The sequence below is a fragment of the Geotrypetes seraphini genome, chromosome 8 (assembly GCF_902459505.1).
Source record: "Geotrypetes seraphini chromosome 8, aGeoSer1.1, whole genome shotgun sequence".
Lineage (NCBI taxonomy): Eukaryota > Metazoa > Chordata > Amphibia > Gymnophiona > Dermophiidae > Geotrypetes > Geotrypetes seraphini.
Window position 1 is genome coordinate 114851449 of NC_047091.1, and position 26528 is coordinate 114877976.

General features: G+C 44.1%; 1 protein-coding gene across 2 annotated transcripts in view; it reads left to right on the forward strand.

Moving 5' to 3' along the window:
* Positions 1-16849, forward strand: part of CSNK1G2 (casein kinase 1 gamma 2) — a 129928-nt gene extending 113079 nt beyond the window's left edge. For both annotated transcript variants that reach the window (XM_033956779.1, XM_033956778.1), the window contains 2 exons: positions 7593-7699; positions 13585-16849. In XM_033956779.1, coding sequence (XP_033812670.1) covers positions 7593-7699; positions 13585-13639 — 162 coding nt within the window. In that variant the 3' untranslated portion in view covers positions 13640-16849. The remainder of the gene's footprint in view (positions 1-7592; positions 7700-13584) is intronic.
* The last annotated feature ends 9679 nt before the right edge of the window (positions 16850-26528 follow it).

The following is a 26528-nucleotide window of genomic DNA, read 5'->3' on the forward strand; positions in this document are numbered from 1 at the left end:
TCAGTCACACATGGCAGGAATAGTGTTAGGGGAGTGCAACTAGGGCAACTACCCCCTTTTCAAAGAGAGCCCTAACAGCCTGGGCTTTGCAGTCTCCAGTTATGTCTAACAGCAACTTTAGCAGGATACATATTTCAAATCTGATGTATTCTAATCACAAAATAGAAAATATATTTTTTCTACCTTTAGGTGTCTGGTCATTTTATTCTTCACATCACATTTGTCTCAGGGTCTGGTTTCTGTCTGTCTACTCTTAACTTACTTGCCAGGGTCTCCTGATCATTTGACATGTCTTCTTTCTCCATGCTTACCATTCATCTTCCATCTCTGTGTATGTTTTTTCCCCATTTTTATCAAGCATCTCTCTTGTCTGTCTCCTATACTTCCCTTTCTAGTATTTCCCTTGTGCCCATCTACCTGCCTTCATCATCAACACTATTCTGTGTCCCTACCCCTCTGTGTCCCTATGCCTCCCCTCCCAAGTCCAACATCTCTTTTCTACGTTCCTCTTTTCCCTCATATCTAGCCATCTTCTATGTCCATATACCTTCCTGTGTCTGGCATTGCCCCACTGACTATATCCATATACCACCCCCATAAAGCATTACCCTTTGTGTCCCTATTCCTATGCTCCCATCCATGCCCACCATCTCCCCTCTTTTCGTATATCTCCCTGTGTCCAGCTTCTCCCCTCTTACTCCTTTACACTAGTGTCTCTCACCCTCTCTTTCCTCCCTCCATTCCTCCACTGTGTTAAATATTTCACTCCCTTCATCCCCTTGGTTCAGCATCTCTTTCCCTTCCCTCTCCTCCTCCCTCCAGATCCAGTACCTCTCCCTTCTCTCAACACTCCCCAAGGATCCAGCACCTTTCCCTCAGCTCTGAGCCGTAAATCCAGTACCACTCCATTCCCTCCAACTCCCAGCACCTCTCTTTTCCCTTCAGCCCAAGTTCCCCCTCCACATCAGTACCTCTCTCCCTTCCCTCCAGCCCCAAGGCCCCCAATCGGTCCAACACCTCTTTCCCCCCCAGCCCAAATCCATCACCACAATTCCCTCCTTGATGTAACTTCCGGTTTTGTGTATTTTGTGGTTACATATTCAGAGTGGTGGGCAGTGTAGGATTAAGTGATTTGCCCAGGGTCACAAGGAGTAGTGCTGGGAATTTATCTTACAATCTCTGGGTGTAGAGGCAGTCGCACTACCACTAAACACCACTAAACCAATTAGTTTCTAAGTAAATGATAGGGCGAATCTGTGTTTAGTCAAGAAGATCACCTGATAAAAGTTTGGTAGTGGTATCAGCTGGAGAACTGCTAAGAGAGATTTATAGGAGAATAAATATAATTTGAGCCTAGAAGTGTGTGGGATGAGGGGCAGGGATGTGTGGAGAGTGTAGCTATGGAATCAATCTCTAATGGATTCCCTAGAAGTAAGGATATAAATTTTACATAAGCATATTAAACCAAGGCAGAGAGGATTAGTGAGATAGGTAAGAGTCCTCACAAGAGAAGGAGAAAAAGTCAGCTAGAAGCACCTTTTGAGGTGGAAGATTCAGGGTTTCCAGGAGGAGTCTCCTGGAGGGTTTCCAGGAGGAATTAATGAGTTGCAGGTAACAAGTGTTTGTGGAAGACAGACTGCTAAGAGACAGGAAAGAGGTCTTTTTTTTTCCAATTCTTTATTCATTTTTCCAACTTACATCAAGTACACAATATTACATCAGGTAAAATTTGTATACAACACTTGAATTTCTTTCTTATATCATCTTAAATACATAAATTTATACCCTCCTCACCCATCTTTCCCACAAATAATTTAATAAAAAATAGCATATAAATATTATATTCTTATCTATTAATTAAATCTTTAATAGAACTTTATACCATCCCCCCTCTCCCTAAATATAAATGTACTTTCAGTAGAAAATGATGTCTAATCATTGCAATAATTTGTCAATGGTCCCCAAATCTTTTTAAAATTATTATAATACCCTTTTTGTATGGCAATTGTTCTTTCCATTTTGTAAATGTGGCACAAAGAATTCCACCAGAATGTATAGTTAAGATTACTGTAATTTTTCCAATTATTGGTGATATGTTATATGACAGAAAGGATTAGTAAGGTAGGTAAGAGTCCTCACAAAAACAGGGGAAAACATTAGGAAAAATGATTTTATTTTCAATTTAGTGATTAAGTTTTGAGAATTTACATCTTCTGTTTATATTTTGCACTGTTCAGGAAGAAATACATTTATTTCTGTTTCTCTGTTTTTCTATTACATGCAGAGTCTGGTGTCTTAGGGTTTTGTTTTTGTATATTAGGACTTTGTTTGTGGTCATGTATTTGTACAGGGTTTAGCTGCATTCTGCATGTGTGAGTGTGACCGTAGCTAGGTGTTCTGGCAGAATTGAATGTCAAAGCATTATTAGTGTCATGGCCCTAATTAGGAAGATATTTGTTGGCTCTCCTTCAGCCCTTTTGGACCCAAATTGGCCCTTGCTTAAAAATTAGCAAAGACCGCTGCTCTAGAGCCTTTCTCCTATTCCACACAAAACTGTTTGAGTCAGGTCTTCAAACTAGCCCCATTAGTGCAACTAGCTTATCACTACTGTGTAGAAAGTAAACCATCTCTATACAACTTTTAGTTCAATTTATGAAAGATTTGCTTTTATTGATGCCTCCCATTCTATTACGTCTCTTCCAGATTCAAAACTAAAGGTGGTTCACCTCAACCCACGAACTGGGTCTTGCAAAAATCCAGAAGAATGCCTGGCTTCGCTGGATTTAACAGAGCTTGATCTATACTGTATATTCCTATCTTCCCGGGACACCGAAAGTACCAGAGATTAATGTTCTCCAGCATCATTTCCAGTTTACAGCCCTAGCCTTCGCCAAAGTGATGGTGGTGGTGGCGGCGTATCTCCACAGAATGGGGTCCTAGTCCATCCATATCTGATTGGTTTATTTGGATGCTGTCCAGACTGGAGTGCGAGCAGGCGGTGGAAACTGTGGTGACTGTCCTGCAGCATTTGGGCTGGATTGTCAATTTCAAGAAGAGTCAGCTGACCTCATCTCAGACATTACACTATCTGGTCGTTTGATTCAACAGACTCCAAGGATGTGTGTTTTTTTCTTGAGCCACGCAAACAGAAGCTCTAGAAACAAATCCTGGATCTCTTGGTGATTCCAAGTCCCACTACTTGGCAATATCTTCAGGTCCTAGGGTCCATGGCGGCCTTCCTGGAGGTAGTGCCCTGGGCCTGAGCACATGTGTGACCGCTCCAGCAGTCCCTCCTGTCCCAGTGATCTCTGCAGCATCATCCCCTTTCCTGGATGGAGCCAGGGTGGATTCGGGGAGCTGCTCTCGAGAAGGGCGTGCCCCTCAGGATCACGGAGTGGATTACTCTTATGACCGATGCCAGTTTCTTGAGATGGGGGGGCGGCTCATTGCAGGGGTCATTCTATCCAAGGCCTGTGGACTCATCATCAGATAACTGTCTGGAGCTCGGGACCATCCAGTTAGTGCTTAGAACTTTCCAAAACACCCTGGAAGAAAAGGCAGTGTGAGTATTTTCTGACGGTGTCACAGCAGTAGCATACGTGAATCATCAGGGAGGCACCAGAAGTGCTCCCATAAATCAGGAGGCTCAGATGCTGTTTCAGTGGGCAGAACAGCATCTGTTAGCCCTTTCTGCAGTACATGTGGCTGGCATGGAGAATGTGCCAAATGTCACCAAATCCTGGAACCGGGAGAGTAGTCACTATCATAACAACATAAGAATATAAGAATAGCTTTACTGGGTCAGACCAATAGTCCATCAAGCCCAGTAGCCCGTTCTCATGGTTGTCAATCCAGATCCCTAATACCTGGCCAAAACCCAAGGAGTAGCAACATTCCATGCTACCGATCCAGGGCAAGCAGTGGCTTCCTCCATGTCTTTCTCAATAACAAACTATGGACTTTTCCTCCAGGAAATTATCCAAAGCATTCTTAAAACCAGCTATGCTATCTGCCCCTACCACAACCTCTGGCAATGTATTCCAGAGCTCTTAACTATTCTCTGAGTGAAAATTTTTTCCCTGTAACTTCATTGAGTGTCCCCCTAATCCTAGCTTAGGACTGGATGCATTGGTCCAGCCTTGGCCAACTCGGGAACTCCTTTATGTCTTCCTTCTTTGGTCCCATGATAGGTCGCGTCATACACAACATCGCGACTTATCCTGGCCTGGTTATACTAGTAGCATCAGACTGGCCTCGCCATCTGTAATTTATGGATCTGGCCCATATTCAGAGGGACAAGAAGCTCAGGCTCCCTCTGCTCCCTATTGCTTTGGTCTTATGGCTTGGCTGTTGAGCACAAAGCCTTGCTGCAATGTGGATACTCTGACGTGATTGCCACTCTCCTAAAGTCAAAGAAGCTTTCTACCATGGCAGCTTACATCAAGGCTTGGAAAGCTTTCCAGCAGTGGTGTGCCAGAGACCAGGTTGGAGCCTTTGAGTGCTCCAATTCCAGTGGGCTTAGCCTTTTTGCAGGCCAGTCTGGTAAAAGGCCTAGCAGTGGCTTCCCTCAAGGTACAGGTGGCAGGTCTTTCTTATTTCTGAGCACACAGTTGTTCCAGTTCACTTACATCTCATCCTGATGTGACCAGATTTTTCATTGAGGTGCTTCATTTGCGGCCGCCCCTGCATCAACCTTTTCCAATATGGAACATCAGTATGGTGCTAAAAGGCCTTGCTGCAGCTCCTTTTTTGCACTCAAACATGCATCTCTTCTGGACCTTATGATCTAGACAGTATTCCTTGATTGTATCAGCCAGGTGTATTTCGGAGTTGCAGGCTCTCTTGTAGAGAACCCTTCTCCGGATCACAGAGGCCAGTGTATCCTTCCATAGTTTCTTCTTTTTTTCAAAAATAGTTTCAGAGTTTCATGTCAATCAGGAAGTTCGTCTGCCTACTTTTCGTTCCACTGTATCTGATGACAAGGACAAGATCTTATGGAAACTGGATGTCCGAAGAGTCTTGCTGCAGTACTCGGAAAGGACCAATGACTTCCATCTTTCTGACCATCTATCCTCACTCGCCAGTCCAGGAGGGGCAGTCTGGCGTCTAAGGCATCTATTGTCAGATGGATTCGCATGGCAATTTGTCAACTTATATTGCCTGTGGCAGGCAGCCACTGGTATCTCTCAAAGCTCATTCGACAAGAGGTGTCGCTGCTTTGTTGGCAGAGTCTTGAGTGATTAATTGATTAATCTGGCTAATATTTGCACAGCAGCCACTTGGTCATCTCTTCATACTTTTATCATATTTTACAGAGTGGATGTGTTGGCTCAGTCTGATGCCGACTTTGAGGCCTCAGTGTTGAAGGCATGCTCTTCTGTTCCACCCTAGATGTGGCCATTGCTTTGGTATGTCACTTTTAATATTTATTCCAGATGGGACGTAACAGAATGGAAGATTAGGTTCTTACCTTTGGTAATCTTCTTTCTGTAAGTCCCTTACGGAATCAATACAGTCTGCCCTTTGTCTGCTCTGTCTTTCAGTATTGCCTGCCTATTTCTGCCCTGGAAGTTTTTCCTTTTAGGCTTCAATATCTTCCAGCCAACAGCTTCTGTATGAGCGAAACAAAAAGAACTGCAGACAAAATGTACAAGATGCAGGCAATGTTTATTATATAAAATGTAAATGCGGTTATGTTACCACCCTTCAAACAAACCTAAGGACCCGACATGGTCTGTGTTTCGGTAAACACACCTTCCTCAGGGGTCCAGGGTTGATAAGGTTTGGATTAAACCGCAGTAAAAATGATGATAAATAAAAACCTGTGAGAACTCTTGAATAATGCGCACCAACACACTTGGCGAAAAAACCAAGTGTATTGGTGCACATTATTCAAGAGATTTCTTCTTTCGTCTTTCTGTATGAACGAATCCATATCTCTATCGAAGGCAGATTTTCAGTTGGTGCTCTTGGTACATGCCAGGTTGCTTGTTTATTAATTGTTCTTTTATCTTGCAAAGCAAAACAGAACGCTGTTGTATAGCGGGGTGATCCCTGTGCCCTCTTTCTTTCTATGTTTTGGTCAAATGATTTTTGGTGGCTTTTGGGAACTCTGTATTCCTCAGCCAAGTGGGAGGAGCAGCGGAAAGAAAAATGTGTGGATTTCTGCAAGACCTGGTTTGCGGGTTGAGGTGAAACACCTTTAGTATTGATTCCGTAAGGGACTTACAGAAAGAAGAGTACCAATGGTAAAAACGTAATCTTCCATTTTTCTTCTTTACCAGGCTGCCTTCCAAATAATAAAATAAGAAAAGGCTTGTTGCCACCAAAAGTATGTTAGTGTCCGCCTGTTGCAGAACTTTTCTTGGTGATTTTCCCCTTTTTCTGTGGAAGGGAACCTGAGAGATCTCACAGTCCTTGTCCTTAGGGGAGAAAAAACCCAAGATTGATTTTATTTATTCAGTTTTTTTAGCCTGTCCTCCCAAAGGAGCTCAGAACAGGTTGCAAATCAGGTACTCGAGCATTTTCCCCAACTGACATGGTGGGCTCACAATCTGGAGGATGAAATGACTTGCCCAGGGTCACAAGGAGCAGCACAGGGTTTGAATCTACAACTTCAGGCTGCTGAGGCTATAGCGCTAACTCCTATGCCAGCTGGTGTTCTTAGTGAAAAGTAGGATGCAAATTCTCGTATATCTCTCCATGGAGTTGTTTCGTACTCTGAGGTTTAATAGAGAGTGAGGCAGCCCTGTTCAACTGCAGCAAGCAGGAAATGGTTTGCATGCGCAAGTGTTTCTCTAAAGCTTCTAGAGAAATTTAAGCTGAAGAAACTTTATTGCACCAAGGCAACAATCTGTAAGGACTTGTATACTGATGTCTATAGAGAACATTTGTTACAGATGAGTAACTTAGTTTTGCTTCCCTTCCCTTCCCTCCCCTTTCTTTAGAACCTTTCTCCTCTAGTCCTGTGCTATTGGAATCTGGCACCTGATGGAGATGAGATATGGGAGCCTGCTATGACAATTTAAGAACTCTTCTAGCAACTATCAAGCTTAAGGGTCTATCCAGATACATGCCACACCATAAGCAGAATGAGCAGCTTTTGCAAAAGCTCAGATTTGAGCTTAAAAACATAGGAATTTTCAAAGGTCTATCAGTTCTATCATTATGTTTTTAACAGTGGCCAGTGTGGATCTGAAGTCTGAAATGAAAAGAATGAAGCCATTTTGTAGCAGTGGATATCTTTAACTTCCAAGTGTCTGCATCTTCAATCAGCAAACTGTTATTTAGAAGACAGGGAGTTAGGAAGGAGGAAGCCAGTACTTGTAATAGTCATACATAGCTCACACAGTTCTAAAAAGCAAACTTCATCTCTGTGATTGGGGGAAAAATATTGACACTAAAATCTTAAACAGGTGAAGCAGAACAAATGTGACAGCTTTTGAATGGCACTATATGCCTTTCTAAATATACTTTACCCTGAACACATACTGTTTCTGCCTCCCCCTTCCCCCCAGGCCTCATGAACAAGGGTTGCCTCCATGCACTTTCCAATTCACTTTCTTTTCTTTGTTTCCAACTCCTTTCTCCAGGTGATCAGCTCAACCAATGGTGAATTGAACACAGATGATCCAACTGCAGGACATTCTAACGCACCAATCACAGCGCCTGCTGAAGTAGAGGTGGCAGATGAGACAAAGTAAGTTATTGGGTTACAGGTGCTGGTCTTCCCAAGCTGTCTTAGGAAATGGGGTCTAAATCTTGAGGAGAGTGCATTAAGAACATGATAGCCATACTGGCTCAGACCAATGATCCATCTAGCCCAGTATCCTATTTACATATTTAGGCCCTTTTTTTACAATTTTTGCCCACAGTGGAGTCCAAATTTTGGTTCTAAAAGCATTGGGTCTTCCACTATTACTGTGACTCCCAGAAAATTGAACTTTTTATACAAAATCATTTCTTCTCCTGGTTTTGACAAACCACAACTCCAGCATCAGTCCCTGGTGGTAGAGTTGACTTTCAAAAAATCTACTCCAGCCAGAGTCTATGCCTCAGTGCCACCAGGGCGCGAAGGACAAGTTTGGCTGTCGCCTGTACCAAAACTCCATGTTGGCTAACAGAGTCCTAAACTACAATTTCTATATTTCCTACTATGTCAAAAATCTACTTAAGAAATTGTCTTCTTTTGATAGGTACATCCCTTCACATTTATAGGATTTTCGTCGCATCTCTCGCACCCTTGCCCTGGCTAGAAGGTGCATGGCGAGATCGGCTTATGATGCCTTTGAATTACCTTCCAGAGCCTCAGTTATGTCAGTGAAAATGAGGCGTCTAATCTTCTATTTGTGTGTCGCTCATACATATACAGGTTCATGGTGACTTTAAAGAGAGGGGAGAGGATGGAGAGGGAGGAGAACAGGGAGGGGAGAGATAAGGGGGGGGAGAGGAGGTGGGAAGGAGAAGAGGAGAGGATGCAGGAGATTTAAGTGTTGAATAGATGGGTTTTCAGTTTTCTTTGGAAGATGATGTGGCAAGGTTCAGTTCTGGTCATTTCTGTAAGGCCATTCCAAGTTTTTACTCCTAGAAAGGTAAGCATGGAATGGAAAATTCTTTTGTAGTGATCTTTTGTGGATGGGAGATTTAGTAGCATCCGGTTGAGGGTTCTGTGAGAAGTAGACTACGCCATTGAGAAGAGCTGGATGAGTGGGGCCGTAGAGTTTCCATAAAGTATGCGGTGAATGATGCAAGATATTTTGAATGTTATTTGTGATGGGATGGGTAGCCAGGGCAATTGTTTGATAAAGGTTGTGACTGAGTCGTATTTTTTCAGGTTGAAGATTAGTCTTACGGCAGTGTTTTGGATGAGTTGCATTTAGTGAATTAGAGCAGTGTTGATTCCCATGTAGATGGAGTTGCAGTAGTTCATGGCTCAGAGTCTCTGATATGGATGTCAACCTCCAGGATAGATTAGCTAACATTCCGTGCTTGGGTGATGAGCTATTTGGTGATTCTATTGAAAATGCTACCCAAAAGCTCACTGACCATGAGAAATATTGGGATGCTTTGGTTAAATCCAAGCCTAAGCCTTCAATTTCCAAGCTTTTCAAGCCTTTTTTTTCCCTATTGGAGGCATTTTTCTTCCAAACCTGCTGCTCTCCCTAGCAGCAGAAGAAACAGAAACAACAGCATCTTCAGAAAACTCAGACAACAGCTCCCAAAAAGCTTGCTCAGTCTTTTTGACGAGAGCAGAGCCACTGTTCCTGTATCCCAACCTCTCCCTCAACCTATCAGAGGATGGTTTCAACTGTATTATCCTTGCTGGGAACTGATTACCACAGACCTCTGAGTACTAACAGTCATTCGAGAGGGATACTCTATTCACTTTATCAACATTCCTCCTGATCATCCTCCAAGATAGTCTTCTTTCAACCCTCAGCAGATGTTCCTTCTTCAAGAGATAGAATCACTTCTTCTCAATGCCTTTGGAAGGGTTCCTCCTGGGCAGAGAAACCGAGGGTTTTACGCCTGGTATTTTCTTGTCCCGAAGAAGACGTGAGGTCTTTGGCCCATCTTGGATCTCAGGGGTCTTAACAAGTTTCTAGTGAAGGAAATGTTTTGGATGTTATCCCTGGCAACTTTATATCCCCTCTTAGATCGCGACTGGCTATGCTCTCTGGATCTGAAAGAAGCCTACACTTGCATTCCAGTGCATCTGGCCTCCAGATGATTCTTCTGATTTCAGGCCGCTCATCACCATTATCAATACAAAGTACTACCCTTTGGCCTTGCATCCTCTCCCAGAATATTCACCAAGTGCCTGGTTATAATGGCAGCAGCACTCTGGTCTCAAGGTCTACAAGTCTTTCCTTACCTGGTGACTGGTTGATCAAGGACCCTACCGCGCAAGGGGTGACAGTGGTGACTTCCATGACAATTCTCTTCCTTCAGTAGTTGGATTTCTAAATCAATTTTCCCCAAATCCCATCTTCAGCCATTTCAGACTCTACAATTCATAGGAGCTTTGTTCGACACTATTCATCTCAGGGCGTTTGTACCTCAGCAAAGCCAAGACAATTTGATTCAGTTTTGCACTTAGACTTATCTGTCTCAACCAGACAAATGATGGTACTCCTGGGCCACTTGGTTTCCACAACACGTTACTCCATTTGCAAGACTTCATCTTGGGATACCTCAATGGACTTTCACATCTCAGTGGTCTCAAGCTCTCGACACACTCTTTCAACACATTACAGTCATGCCTTCACTTCAACAGTCGCTGCATTGGTGGATGAACTCTTCCAATCTGCCTAGAGAATTTTTTTTATATACCCCTCCTCATCAGAAATTCTGATCATGGACTTATCCACTAACGCTTGGAGAGCTCATCTGGATGATCTTCGCACACAAGGTTACTGGTCTGCCCAGGACCGCCTTTGTCATATAAATCTATTGGAATTCAGAGTGATCTACAATGATCTCAAAGCTTTTCAGCACATTGTGACCAACACCGTCCTTCTCATCCGCACGGACAATCAGGTCGCAGTGTTATTCCATAAACAAAAAAGAGGCACGGGTTCTCTCTGTCTTTGTCTGGAAGCCCAGAAGATTTGGACTTGGACCATTGCTCGCAATATATTCCTTAAAGCAATATACTTTCAAGGGAAATAGAATTCATTTGCAGACGGACTCAGCAGGTTTCTTCAACCACACGAATGGACACTCAACTCTGCAGTTCTGCGTCCCATATTTTCTTAGTGGGGAGACTCCTAAGATAGACTTGTTTGTATCCCCCTACAACAACAAGTTGCCCCAGTTTTGCTCCCGGCAGTATTCTCCTCACCATCTGTAAGCGGATGCTTTTCTGCTGGTTGGACTCACAAGTTTCTCTATACCTTTCTCCTCCAATTCCTCTCATCCTCAAGATGCTTGTCAAGCTCAAGCAGGAATCAGCCACCATGATTCTTATAGCTCCTCGGTGGCACAGACAACCCTGGTTTTCCCTGCTACTTCAACTCAGTATGAAGGAACCAGTCCCTCTTCAAATTTTCCCATTTTCACACAGAATAACAGATCTCCTCTGCATCCCAATCTTTCAGCATTGCACCTGACAGTTTGGTACCTCTCGGCCTAACATTGGCTGACCTTCATTTTTCTCAGCCTTCAGATTAATCTTTGATTAATCTTTGATTAATGTTCTTATCCTGCCGTTGTATTATGTTCTTATCCTGCCGTTGTATCAGGCAATGGTGCGCCCGCACCTGGAGTACTGTGTTCAGTATTGGTCACCGTACCTTAAGAAGGATATGGCAATACTTGAGAGGTCCAGAGGAGAGCGACACGAATGATTAAGGGCATGGAAAACCTTTCATACACTGAAAGATTGGAGAGGCTGGAGCTCTTCTCCCTGGAAAAGCAGAGACTCAGAGGAGACATGATAGAGACCTACAAGATCATGAAGGGCATAGAGAAAGTAGAGAGAGATAGATTCTTCAAATTTTCAAAACATAAAAGAACAAGAGGGCATTCGGAAAAATTGGAAGGGGATAGAGTCAAAACAAATGCTAGGAAGTTTTTCTTTACTCAGCGGGTGGTGGACACCTGGAATGCGCTTCCAGAGGACGTAATAGGGCAGAGTACGGTACTGGGGTTTAAGAAAGGATTGGACAATTTCCTGTTGGAAAAGGGGATAGAGGGGTATAGATAGAGGATTACTGCACAGGTCCTGGACCTGTTGGGCCGCTGCGTGAGCAGACTGCTGGACACGATGGACCTCAGGTCTGACCCGGCAGAGGCATTGCTTATGTTCTTATGTAAGCATCCAGAAAACCGTTTACGTAGCAATGCTATCAGCAAAAATAGACATGGTTTTCCACCTGGTGTGCTCTTCATCATCATGAGGCTAAATCCACCTCTGTACCTTCAGTATTGGAGTATCTTCTACATTTATCCAATTTAGGTCTCAAAACCACTTCGATTAGAGTTCATCTCAGTGCTATCAATGCTTTTCACAGACCAGTTGATGGTAAACCTCTCACTGCTCATCCTCTTTTGTCTAGATTCATGAAAGTATTTTTCAATGTCAAACCACCTCCAGTGGTTTGGGATCTTAATGTGGTTCTTGCTGCACTCATGAAGCCTCCTTTCGAACTAATGTCTACGGCTCATCTCAAGTACCTTACTTGGAAAGTGGTCTTTCTCATTTCCCTTACTTCAGCTCGACGTTAGTGAGCTTCAAGCACTGGTGGCGAATCCCCCTTTCACAGTAGTCCACCATGACAAAGTGGTGCTTCGCACCCATCCCAAGTTTCTTTCAAAGGTCGTCACAGAATTCCACCTTAATCAATCTATTGTATTTCCAGTATTCTTTCCTAAGCCTCTTTCTCACCCTGGAAAAATGGCTCTTCACACTCTGGACTGCAAATGAGCATTGGCTTACTATTTGCAGAAAACTCAACCGCTTAGAACATCTCCTCAACTTTGTGTCTCCTTTGATCCTAACAAGTTGGGACGTTCAGTATCCAAGAGAACTATTTCCACATGGTTGGCCTCTTGTATCTGTTATGCTCAGGCTGGACTAAATCTGGGGAGTTGTCACAGCCCACAAAGTACGAGCTATGGCAGCTTCAGTTGCTTTCCTTTTCTCTACTCCTATTGATGAAATCTGTAAAGCTGCTACTTGGTCCTCAGTTCATACATTTACTTCACACTACTGTCTGGAATCCTATTCCAAACGGGATGGTCACTTCAGCCAAGCAGTATTGCAAAAATATTTTTCCTGATGGCCAACTCTCCCTCCATCCTATTCTAGTAAGCTAGGGAGACTATGAAGCCTGCTTGTACTGGGATAAAGCAAAGTTACTTACCATAATAGGTGTTATCCAGGGACAGCAGGCAGATATTCTCACAATCCACCCAACTCTCCTGGTTGGCTTCTTAGCTTGCTTACTGAACTGAGGAGCCACGAGAGGCATCAGGTAGGAAGGCACTTGTGCATGCGCGGAGTGGGCAGTTTGCAAACTTTCTCAAGTTCTTAAAGTGGTGATGCACTTTTAAAGCTGCCCATACCGGGGGTCCATGGATGATGTCGCCCACATGTGTGAGAATATCTGCCTGTTGTCCCTGGATAGCACCTGTTACGGTAAATAACTGTGCTTTCTCCGAGGACAGCAGGTATATATTCTAACAACCCGCTCACCTCCTTAGTTTTGTTACTGAACTACAGGTCCCGTGAGCTGACGGTGGGTGGGAAGGCACTAGCACGCGTGCCTAAAGATTTAAAGTGACAGTACATTTGGCAGTGTCTGTAACGGGTTCTGTAGATGTCACCCACATGTGAGAATATATGCCTGCAGGTCTTGGAGAACACCTGCTATTAAGTATCTATCTTTGTTTTATGTGAGAACAATAAGTTGGTCCAAGACAATTGCAAATTGTGTAAAGATTATTCTTATTACCTTTATCAAAGAAAAGAGAATCCAGGAGTAAGGATTATCTGATGAAAAAACAGGCAGTTCAGTATTTTTTTTCAAACATGACTGGACTGGTTCTTTTTATGACTAAACCATGCATCTCTGTTTACAGGTGCTGCTGTTTCTTTAAGCGAAGGAAGAGGAAAGGCATACAGAGACACAAGTGAATTCCAAAGGAGAACCTGGAAGCAGTCAGGACCCCATCTCCTCCATCACTTTCTATCCAGGAAGGACACGTTTTTATGTTTTTTAAAGATGTTTATTTCAATCCACAAGGACACATTTTGTCTCTCCCCAGGATGCTGGGGTTGAAGTGACTGGAGCAGGTTTGGTTTCTCTTTCCTCCAGCCTTGGATACTGTGGATTCCAAAATTATTTTTTGGTTTGTTTTTATTTTGTGGTGTGTTTAATATATGTTCCTCCCAAAAACTCTGCAGTTTGTTTACATCCGTAGAACAGACTACTATAAACCATAAGAGCACGAAAAGTGTCCCTGCAGCTCTCTGTGCTTGTCCACAAAATACAGTAACTTTCACTAGAGACAAAATTTTAGTTTTGAAAATGGGGATCAAATGTTAGACTTGTAATGTCATGGAAAATATATTTTCAAGTGAGTCATGATGCGTAAGATGTTTGCAATCCATTTTGGAGTCCGATTGCAGGTAATTTAAAACAATGCTGTGTGAAGCTCAGTGTCTCAAACATTGGTTTTTTAGATTCTGTAATTTTGAGCTTTTTCTTTCCTGTGTTCTTTTGAGCATTTATCCTAGGTTTAATTTTTCTTCCTCTTTCCCCACCTTTACTATAAAAAGGATAATAGGGTTCCCCCCTCCCCTTCATGTTGTGTGCGCATTCACACACAGTATGGCCTCAGGTACTGTGGACAGGTGAAGCGGATAGGGATGGGGGCTGGTTCTGGCCACTTGTTTACATAATTCATGTTTTGATGCACTTTGGGTAGTACTACAAGCTGTGTTTAGGCTTGACATTGATTTTTCAGGGACTCATCTTGAAAGCAGTGAGATGGAGGGTAGGGGAAAGGCATAGGACATTTCTCTTCTTCTTGCCTCTTTTTTTTTTCTCTTTTCTTTTTTACTTAATGGGAGTGATTGGGACTAGTTGACTGCTATCCAGTCAGGCTACACCCCAACCAAAGAAATCGGGGCCACACAGAGCAGCATCTAATGTGGTCATCCTTGAATAGGAGCCCAGGGATTTAGGAAAGGCAGATGTGAGAGATGCTTGGACAGATTGTGTTCTGAAATGGAAATTTGAAATCCAAGTTGTGAGCAATTATTTTTAACCATATAACTTTTTAGCACTGAAATGGCATCTGAAACCTCATTCCTTAAACATTAGTAAACTTCACTCAGGTCCCTATTGGGCTGATAGCCCCAATATCTGCTTTAGTGCTTCTATGAACTGCTGCTGGTTTACTTCAACCTACAGGGTGGTGAGTTTGGAGAACGGGGGTCCTTTTTTATGTTTTTTATGTTTCATGAGTGCTTTTAAAATTAAAGGAGAATAAGGCAGCCTAATGGTGAACCAGTCAGAATGCTTATGCAAGGTACTTCATAAATCAGAGGGGGTTACAAAAAAAGGGAAAACACATCTCGCAACGTACAATTCCCCCTTGTTTACAGGGTTGTTGGTTTTAATTGTTGAGATTCGGGGGGCTTGACCTTTTTCCTGTTGGGCTTCTAGCTGAATTGGAAACTAGCCTTCATTCAAAGTACCTAGTCGTTTTGAAGCATTCTTATCCCACCCAGCCTTTACAGCAACAGAACTCAGTATTCAGTATGCATGTGCACTTGGTCTGCTCAGTAGCTGCTTCTCTTGGAGATGATGGCTGAAATGTCTTTCTATACTGGTGATTTAAATGGTGCTTCCAGGTAGCAAAAGCTGGGCTTAGAAATTGAAACCCAAATCTCTCTTCATTGGGCCAGCCCCTTGAAGCAATTTATTGTATGCATATTGTACTGTTTCCAAATGGGTTAATTTCTGCATATCTTGCTAAAAAATGAACCTACCTGTTGGAGATAATCTCAGTCTGCAGATGATGGTGTAATTCCTCTGGTTGTCATTAAGCACTCATCACCATTGCTGAAAATGATCTGGCACATGCAGTAAAGTGCTGTTCTTTAATAATGTACAGATAAGCTTTATGGGCTAACAGTTTGAAAATTGTGACTTATAAAGCTCATTTTGGTAGGGGAAAGGTGTGTTTGATCATTTCCATAACACAATCCATTTTCACCAGGCAGTCCTATAACTTGGGCTTTGGCAAGACTAGTAGAAAAGAGCCCTCTTCATCCAACACTTAGAGCAGGTCAAAAGACAGCGGGGTATATGGCACAGCTTTTTGCATACCAGAGTCCTGAAATTGCTTCAGGACTACATTTGGTCAGCTTGTTTTTCTAGTGCTCACTTCTATTGATGAATTGAAACTCACAGCTGAAGTCTACCTCCCTCCTCAACCCCTCTTCCATTGGAGAATCTTTTTTTTTTTTTTTCAGGAAGATAGAAGTGGGAAGGAAACTTCTATTTTAGGGCTAAAGCCCAGCTTTCCACAAGTAAGGAAGTGGCATAACAGTGGTTTGGAATGAGCCAGTGCACCCCAGGATGGCACTGTGAGTGAGTAGCTTATTCTGGTATCCAGATCATACATGTATGATTGTTAGTAGGTTAATGGCCCCAAGGGTTAATTTTGGTCTTATTCATGTTCTTTTGGCCAAAAGCACTTCTCAAGGTCTGAGTACAAGTAAAATTACTTTTGAATGAGTATTTTACATGGCATCATTGCTAAAACCAGTGGCATGGGGAAAGAAGCAGTTGTTTTTTCTTAAAAGGTTTTTTTTTTAAGTGCCAAAACATGGAAGTATTTTTTGAACGCCCTTATTGATTATTTCCATATATCTTTTTACATATGGAATGTTGACATGTAAGAGAAATGGAACTTATTGGGTTTATCCTTTCCGCCTGACCTCTGGGTGCTGAGAGAATCCATGTCTGTGGAAGGCTGGGGCACCTGGTTCTCCATCTCTGAACGTAATTGTTGGAGCTGTCACTTGCTTCTTTTCAAGCCTATCTGACTTTTAAATGCAGTTGAAAAGACTGAAAACAGAAACTGTTGTACTTTTTGTTAAAATAGAATTTTGGCTCAGAAGAGAGGAGGGATGCAAGCAGCATGTTTCTAAAACTGTAATTATGAACCTTGTAATGTTTGTGAACTGAACTGTATGTGACAGTTGTAAAGCTAATCGGGATTTAGCAAAGGGAAGCACTGCTGACAAGCAGAAGGTTGTGTCTGAGACCACCTCAAAAGCCTTTGTCTGAAATTTGTATAGAAAATAAAGAAACATCCTTTGTAGCTGTAATGCATGTGCTGGATTTTTTATCATCCTACTGGGGCTGTTTGTGTTTTGCTTGTCATCATGTTTTCTGTGTTTAAATGTGCAGAGGTCACCTTGAGTCTAGCTCAGGGGTAGGCAGTCTTTAATAATAATAATAACTTTATTTTTCTATACCGCCATAGTCAGACGACTAGGGGAATTATACACAGAAAATGTGATTAACCAGAGTTTTGGTGTGTTTAAATACTGTATTTCACAAACATTTTCAGAATAACCACTCTAGCAGTTTATTCCCATCATTTTTAGTTAAATTTTAATTTTATTTATCACAGGTCTTTGCTGCTCTGTGTATTTTCATTTCCAACAGTATGGGAAGATCAGGTAATTACCTCGATAATCTTCTTTCTAGTAGACAGGCACATCATTCCTGAGCCTTTGGGTAGTTGATCTATTCCTGCAAGTATTTGTGTAGAGAGCGTCATATAATATTTTGTGCCGCTTCCTATCTTTTTGGGCTGTGCTCCAATTCCTCAGTTCATATCAAAGCAGATGGACAGTCCTAGAGAGGAAACATAAGAGGGGAGGGGTACGGGGATTCTTCTTGAGAGACATGTCTGTTCTGCTCATATCACAAAAATATATAACCATTGAAACTGAAAAACATGAACCCATTATAACACGTAACCAGGTGAAAATAAAAAAATCATCTACCTAAATGCAACCTGTACTAACCGTTTTGGCGTAAAAGTACTACTGTATATACTCCCCAGGAGGAAAAATGATTGACTCGAATATAAGACAGGGTGGGGGGGGGTGCTTAATATTCAAGTGCTATGCCCTGCCAGGATCTGCACCCAGCACCCTTCCCTACCAGGCTATGCAGCCTGCCCCCCTCACTACTTGCCAAGCTCTGCACTGCACCGTCCCCCCTCCCTGCTAGACTCTACACCCTGTCCCACCTCCTCTTCCACCTCTGGTGGTCTAGTGGTAATCCGGGACAGGAGAGATCCCTCCCGTCCCATGCAATTTTTTTTTTCCTACCTACCCCCCTATCCCCCCCCCCGCCCCGCACATGTACCTTTTCTGTAACACCCCCACCTTGTACCTTGTCAGTTATCTCTGGTGATCCAGAGGTATATGCTCCTGCCCCACACACCTTCTTCTGGGCTTGGGGTGCCAGGTCCCATGAGAATTGGCTGCAGCCATTCAGTTAGCAGCGCAGGGCTGCGTGGGAGCTCAAGAAGCTCACTCCTGCATGCCTGTGCGCCGCGAGCCCCGAGCCCGGAAGGAGGTGTGCAGGGCAGGAGCATATACCGCTGGACCACCAGGGATAACTGACGAGGTACGTGGGGGGCCGGAGGTGTGTGTAAGAAAATGATTTGTATCAGTTGGGCCAGGAGACAGGAGGGATCTTTCATGTCCCAGCCTATCAGAGGCCTCCATCGTCTGGGAGGGGGTTGGGTGATGACCCGAATATAGGACAAGACCCCCATTTTTGAGCCATTTTTTGGCCCAAAAATCTCATCCTATATTTGAGTATATAAGGTACTCCCTGTATTCATTGAAATAGCAGTGGCGTTCTCCGTCCATGTCCTTATTGGATAAAGGGCAGTAATAAGATATCCAGGCATCCCAGCATATCTGAGACAGAAAGGCTAATGAGCATCTGACTGGGTGGGCTTCATGAATGATGTGCCTGTCTACTAGAAAGAAGATTATTGAGGTAAGTTCCTAATTTTTCCTTCTAGTGCAAAACATTCCTGAACCTTCAGGACGTATCAAAGCAGTATGCGGAATCCAATCCGGCCGCTAAGTCTACCCTGTAAAACTTTGTGAAAGTATGGAGAGAAGACCATGTAGCTGCTCTCCAAATTTATTCAGGAGACTCTGCCCACGAGGACGCCACACCTGTAGTCAAATGCACCTTCAAGGATATCAGCGGACGCTTCCTGCTTCTGATATAGGCTGAAGAAAATGGCCCATTGGATCCATCAAATGGTTGCCTTTGAAGCTGGGTGGTCCCTATGGGCCACACCTTCTAGCACAAAGAGCTGATTGGACAGGCAAAACTCATTTGTTATCTCCATTTAACTCAGTAATACTTTGCGAACATTCAGCAATCTCCGGACCCTGCCACTCTTCTTGGATCTCGAAGGTGTGAAAGCAGGCAACTGGACTTCCTGGTTGACGTGAAAAGACGAGACTACCTTAGGCAAGAAAGAAGGTATTGTGTGCAGTATTACTACTGACTCCAAAATTCTGAGAGAGGGTTTTCTTCATGATAACACCTGTAGTTCAGACACACGTCGAGCCAAAGTGATCGCCACTAAAAATACATTTTTGACTCTATGATCCATCAATGAAGCCTGCTCTAGAGGCTTAGATGGAGCTCCGGTAAGCTCCCACAGGACCAGGTAAAGACTCCACATAGGAAAAAAAGGCTATCTTACTGGCAGACACAGCCGTAAAGCTCCTTTCAGGAATCTGGCCACATCTGGATGTGCGGCCAGGATGTTTTTGTTAACCTTGGGTCAGAAACAAAAATACCTGCTACTTGAACTTTCAGGCAGCCAACTGCCAGGTTTTTTATACCCTTCTTGCAGGAATGCTAGCACTACAGAGATCGGGGCTGTGACCGGGTCTGAACTCCTCTGTGTGCACCAGCCCTGGAAACACTTCCAGGCCTTTGCATAGGTGGCTAAGGTTGACTATTTCTGGATCTTAAAAGGGTGGCAATCACCATATCTGAATAGCCTTTGCAAGTTAAGGCTGTGCGCTCAAGAGCCATGACATAAAACCAAAGCAGTCTGGATCCTCGAGGCGATCGGGCCTTGCTTGAGCAATCTCAGGAGACTCTGAGTCTGAGGCCTCGGTCCTTCTGTAGACAGACAAAATCTGCATTTGATGGATGTATCTGCCAGTCTGGTGTGACTAGAACTACCAGCCCTGGGTGTAACATCATTCTCCTTAGGACCCTGCCTATCATGAAGGTAACATACATAGGAGTTCTGCCACTGACCACGGCTGCACCAGGGCATCCAAGCCTTTGCTTCCTGACTTGCATCTTTGAAGAACTGAGCCATCATCTTGTTGGATGCCAACACCATCAAATTGAATGTTGGATGTCTCCACTGGCTTACAGTGCAGTTGAACGTCTTGTTAGACAGCGTCCATTCTCCGGGATCTAGTCTTCTGAGAATATCCACTTGCACGTTGTCAACTCATAGAAACATAGAAAATGACTGCAGAAAAGGGCCACGGCCCATCTAGTCTGCCCACACTAATGGCCCACCCCCTAACTACTTCCATGAAGAGATCCCACATGCCAATCCCATCTTTTCTTAAAATCTGGCACGCTGCTGGCCTCAATTACCTGTTGTGGAAGATTATTCCAGCGGTCAACCACCCTTTCGGTGAAGAAATATTTTCTGGTGTCGCCATGAAATTTCCCACCCCTGATTTTCAACGGATGCCCTCTTATTGCCGTGGGTCCTTTAAGAAAAAAGAGATCCTCTTCCACCTCGATACGGCCCATGTCATATTTGAACGTCTCGATCATGTCTCCCCTCTCTCTGCGTTCCTCGAGTGAGTACAGCTGCAACTTACCCAGTCGTTCCTCATACGGGAGATCCTTGAGTCCTGAGACCATCCTAGTGGCCATTCGCCCAACCGACTCAACTCTCCGCACATCTTTTTGATAATGCGGCCTCCAGAATTGTACACAGTATTCCAGATGGGGTCTCACCATGGATCTGTACAACGGCATTATGACCTCGGGCTTATGGCTGACGAAACTTCTAAGGACACAGCCCATGATTTGTCTAGCCCTGGATGAAGCTTTCTCCACTTGATTAGCAGTCTTCATGTCTTCGCTAATAATCACTCCCAAGTCACGTTCTGCTACAATCCTTGCTAGGATCTCACCATTTAGGGTGTAAGTCCTGCATGGATTTTTGCCGCCAAGGTGCATGACCTTGCATTTTTTGGCATTGAAACTTAGTTGCCAAGTCTTTGACCAATGCTCCAGCAGGAGTAGGTCCTGCGTCATACTGTCGGGCATTGAGCTTTTTTCAGGCACTGTGCTTTCATCTGTTGTGCGGTTACCTACTATGTTGCATAGTTTGGCATCATCGGCGAATAATGTAATTTTACCTCTAAGCCCCTCAGCCAAGTCTCTTATACGAAGATGTTAAATAGGATCGGGCCCAAGACCGAGCCCTGCAGCACTCCGCTGATCACGTCCGTCGTATTGGAGAGGGTACAGTTTACCACTACCCTCTGAAGTCTACCTCTAAGCCAGTCCCTAACCCATGCGGTTAATGTTTCACCCAGTCCCATCGAACCCATCTTGCTCAATAACCTGCGGTGTAGGACGCTATCAAACGCTTTGCTGAAGTCCAAGAACACGACGTCCAGGGACTCCCCTATATCCAGCTTTCTTGTTACCCAGTCAAAGAAGCTGATCAGATTTGATTGGGTAACAAGAAAGCTGGATATAGGGGAGTCCCTAGACGTCATGTACTTGGACTTCAGCAAAGCGTTTGATAGCAACATGTGCCACTAAGGACACCCTGAGGTGGGTTTCCACCAATTGAAACAACATTTGAGTTTCCAGGCGAAGAGAGGCACTTTTGATACCCCTTTGCTGATTGACATAGGCCCATGCCATTGTTTTGTTTGAGAAAATTTGCACTACTTTGCCCTGTTCTGCACTTACAAACGTCCACAGTGCCAGGCGGATAGCTCTCAGCTCCAACAATTAATAGACTGCTTCCCTCTGGGAGGGGGGGACCAGCATGCCTGAACTGGATGTTCTTCGAATGCACTCCCCATCTGTAAAGGCTGGCATCCATGGTCAGAATCATCCATGTGGAGATGCAGAGGGCTAGGGACTGCGGCTGCAGCCACCAGGTCACTCTGTGATGCACCTCCGCTGTCCAAGGCAGCAGCTTCTGCAGCGCATCCCATTGTGGGCACCATCAGGATAGGAGTGCTTCCTGGAGAGGACATAGATGCGCCCTTGTCCAGGGAACCACATATATAGTCGCTACCATTGACTCCAGTACCTGCAAATAATGCCAAGCTTTGAAGGCTGGACTGCACCTAAACTCCCTGATCTGACGCATGAGTTTTGCTCAGTGGGCCTCCAGCAGCTAGACCATGTTGCTGAGATCCTCCAGACACTGCATTGGCTCTAGGTGGCTTTTCTGAAAATTGACCACCCAGCCCAGGTTCTGCAAGAGCTGAATCACCCTTTCTACTGCTGTCCTGCCTTTGGATTTGGATGGGGCTATTATCAGCCAATTGTCCATATAAAGATGCACCTGAATCCCCACCTTCTAGAGGTGTGCTGCTACAACCACCATCACCTTGGTGAAGGTGCCTTGGCCAACCCAAATGGCAAGGCTGCGAACTGGAAGTGCTGCTCTAAAACATAGAAGTGCAAGAATTTCCAGTGCTCCAGAAATATGGGAATGTGCAGATAGGCCTCTGTCAAGTTGATGGCAAGAAATTCCCCAGGCAACATGGCAGCAATAACTGACCACACCATCTCTATGTGGAAATTGGGTATCTTGAGGGTAGGGTTGACCGCCTTGAGCTCAAGAATTGGCCTCCAGTCTTCTGAGCCTCTTTTGGGCACTATGAAATAAATGGAGTATCTGCTTGAGCCTAATTCTTCATCTGATATGGCTTTTATAGCCGTTAGATCAAGTAGCCTCTGCACAGTTGCTCTGACTCTATTCTGTTCTTATTTATATTTTGCACTATTCTCACAATAGATTCTATGTGAATAACAATTTTTTTAAAAAATAGTGTGTCCATACAAAATATAAACCAAGGTAACCTTCCCCCCACCCAAAAAAAGGAGAAAAAAAGGTTGACTCTAATATAAAATGGGGGTGGGGGGGTGTTAATCAAGTGCAGTGCCTTGCCCTGTCAGGATATGTACCCTGCTTCCCCTCCCTCACTGCTCTGTATCTAGCCCCTCCCTGCCAGGTTCTGTACCCTTTCGCCCCTCCCGATGCCTTACATGCCTCTGCCGTGAGACCTGGTGGTCCAGCAGTGGCTGGGACAGGAGCAATCCCTCCTGCCCCAGCAAATTCTAATTATTATTATCTCCCGCCTTCCCCAAATACCTTTTAGTTTCCCTGCCTGTACAGAGCAGCTCGTTAATTGGTGGCCGTTTGTGAGCAACATGTATGAACTGTGGCCAAACAGGTTGAAAAGGAGACGGTGAAAGCTAGAAGGCTGCTAGGTTGCATAGGGAGAGGTATGGCCAGTAGGAAAAAGGAGGTATTGATACCCCTGTACAAGTCTTTGGTGAGACGTCATTTAGAATATTGTGTACAATTGTGGAGGCTGTACCTTTAAAAAGATATAAAAAGGATGGAGTTGGACCAGAGGAAGGCTACTAAAATGGTATGTGGTCATCATAAGGTGTATGGGGACAGACTTTAAAGATCTCAATCTGTATACTTTGGAGGAAAGGCAGGTGAGGGGAGATATGATAGAGATGTTTAAATACCTATGTAATGTAAATGCACATGAGTTGAGTCTTTCATTTGAAGGATGAAGTTAAGAGGTGATACTTTTTTACAGAAAGGGTGGTAGATGGATGAAACAGTCTCCCAGAAGAGGTGGTGGAGACAGAGACTGTGTCTGAATTCAAAAGGGCCTGGGCTAGGCAAGTGGGGAGAGAGAAAGAGATAATGGTTACTTTGGATGGGCAGACTAGATGTGCCATTTGGCCTTTATCTGCCATCATTTTTCTATGTAGCTGTTGCTTGTGATCTGAAAGACGAATTTTAAGGCCAATCTTCAAAAGTTGATGCCCATTTCTTCCTTCACTTTTATTTGTTGATGCCTGGGGTGAACATGGCACAACTCCACCCTGGAGGTCCAGATGAAAAAGACCACTGCTCTGAAAGCTTCTTTTTGAGAAAATCTGACAAACCCTGTTTATTTATTGTCCTCTGAAGAAGGCAACGTCTGTTGCCGAAACCTGGATCCTGGTTGGGACGGTCCTGGGATTCCAACTTTGGGACCTTGGATGATCTTTCTCGATCAAAGACATTTGTTGGACAGTAATTTATATATCAAAAGTAGCTGGTGGTTGGTATAGATATCTTTCTTGCCTCTCTGATTTTTTGCACTATTCTCAAATGTCAAACTACAATCCAAAATAATTCTATCATAAGAATTTCTCCAATGCTTGCTATTATTTTCAGACCAATAAACCCACTTGGATTACTAAAACAAATTGTTTTTTTACTCAGTTGTAAGAAGAAATTATTAGCTGCCCAATTATCCACTAATACCTTTTGAACTCTGACTGCTTTCTCTGGTCTTCCTGCTGGAGAATCCACAAAAAGGTCTGGAGGAGATGAAAGCACTCAAGCTTGTACCCCTCCTGAATAATCTCCAGTACCCAGCCGTCAGAAGTAATCCTGCCTGCACCGCCCAATAAGCCATTAACCCCCTTCCAATTCTTAGAGGTTCAGCTCCTGTCTTGGTGTCATGACTGCTTTTTGGGAGCAATTGCAAAGCAGGAACCAGAAAATTGGGGGCACCTGGCCCCCTTGAATATCTGTCTAGAACTTTGAATTGATCTCTGGCCTGAAGGTCCCCTTAAGTACTGGTGAAAATGCCTGAAGATGTGACAATTACCTTGACCTGACTCCCTGGAGGTTCTTGTCTTGCTGTCAGGCAAAGACTTTGGTTTATGATCCTGCACATTGGCTATGAGATTGTCCAGACCTTTCCCAAAAAGCAATTGCCCTTTAAAAGGCAATTTGCTTAACATCACCTTAAAGGCTGTCTTCCCACCCACTGTCTGATCTACAGTTTCCTGTAGGTGGAAACAGTGTATGCAGAAACCTTGCTCAATACCCTGAATAGATCATCATAAAGAGCATCTATTATATAGTCCACACCAGCCATTAGAAATTGGTGATATCATCCAGCAGCTGCCTTTGGATTGTGGTACAACTTAAAGAGTGGTAAGCAGGTGTGTGATGTGGCTTTGAATTGTCTCTTGAGAATAAAATTGAGCCTGTGGTCCTGGTTCTCTTTCAATATTACTCTGCCTTCACTGGGGAAGAGATTTACACATCACCAGGGAATCTATATTTGGTGGAGTAAATAGCTGGTTAAAGGCTGCATACATTGGATAAAGTTTTGCCATGGACTTGGCCAACTGAAGGGACCCGTCCAGTGGTGTTAACATTTTAGTAGTCTTAATGAGAGGGGAAAGTATGTGGTGTGAGCCTTGGTGCTGCTCATGAATACTGGGTAGCTGAGGTTTGTAGAGTGTCTGTATAATTGTTGGCGAGGCTCCATAATTATCTCCAAAAGCACTAAGGCCATAAACAGCCTGTGCACTTTTGGGTCCTCTCTGAGATCCAGCCCCCTCTGCCCCCAAAGCCTTGATGCAGAATCACCTGCTATATAGGACCCAGGCTGAGAGTAAAGGCATATTTACTGAATCTTCCTCATTGGACTGGATCATCAGCACTTGCATTGTTAGGAGAAGAGAGCCCCAGTGCCAGCATTGCTGCAACTCCTGCATCTACTGTTAATCAAATAAGCTTCATACATCATAATAAATTCTGGGGAAAAAAACTGTCAAGGACACCAAGAGGATCACTCCTGTGTCCTTTCTAGGGTTTTGCGGGAGGTGTGCAGCTATGCACTGTTGCTTTTTCTCTGCTCTAACCAGGCTCCTTGAACTGGAACTCAAGTTATGTGATTTCAACCCTCCTTCCCCCAAGGGGAACTAGAGGGGGTTAAGGCAGCGGCTCCTGCCCCCTCACGCACCATGCAATACACAGATGATCTTTGGGTCTCCATCAATTGCAAATCTGGTACAAATATAAAGCACCTGGCCTGAGTCCATCATGCTTGGTGTTGAGGCAGATGGAGGCTTTTATTTCCAAATTGGGAAATCAAAGATGGCCACTACAGCAGCAATTTTAGCACCAAAAACTGCCTCTGAGATACACTAAAGGTCAAATTTTAGTGCTATTAGGGGTAGGTGAACCTGGTTCTTGCCCCAGAACCACCCCCTACCCCCAAAAAAAACCTTTTATAGATTTCCTCTTCCCCCCCCCCCCCCCCCCCCCCCATTTCAGTTCTAAGGTTATCAGCCATTATATTCACTGTACCATAGATGTGCTGGGCACTGCCTGTGCTGAAGCTCGCTGCCTTTAGTTTACTGACAAACACTTCTGCCTCTTCAACCCTATGACGAGTCTGAGATCTCAACCGGACATCGTGTGCAGAGGCAAGTGAGAACATGCAATTAGCCCAGATCCTGGCAAAAACTGCCACTCAGCTTATGCTCAAGCCCTCTGTGAACAGAACCTGGGGTGAGCCTTGCTCCTGAGGAAACAGTCCCTAAACTCCAAAACTGTTAGTACAGGCCAGCCAAGTAGGTTCCCTGACAAGCAGCCTGCCCCTTGGCTACAGCCTTCTGCTCTCAAAGTCTGAGCTCTCAGAACTAGAAGTCTCTGTAGTACCAAAAAGTCTCACAATCGGGTAGAAAATAAACAAGAGGCAAGGCTCCTACCATGGCTCTATGACAATGCTGAAGACAATTTGTAGGAAGATCCTACCAACTGTCACACTACCAATTGTTAGAACTAGGAAGCCTATCCTTGGGCACTGCCCCCCACCCCTCTCCCAAGAAAAAACAGTAGCATGA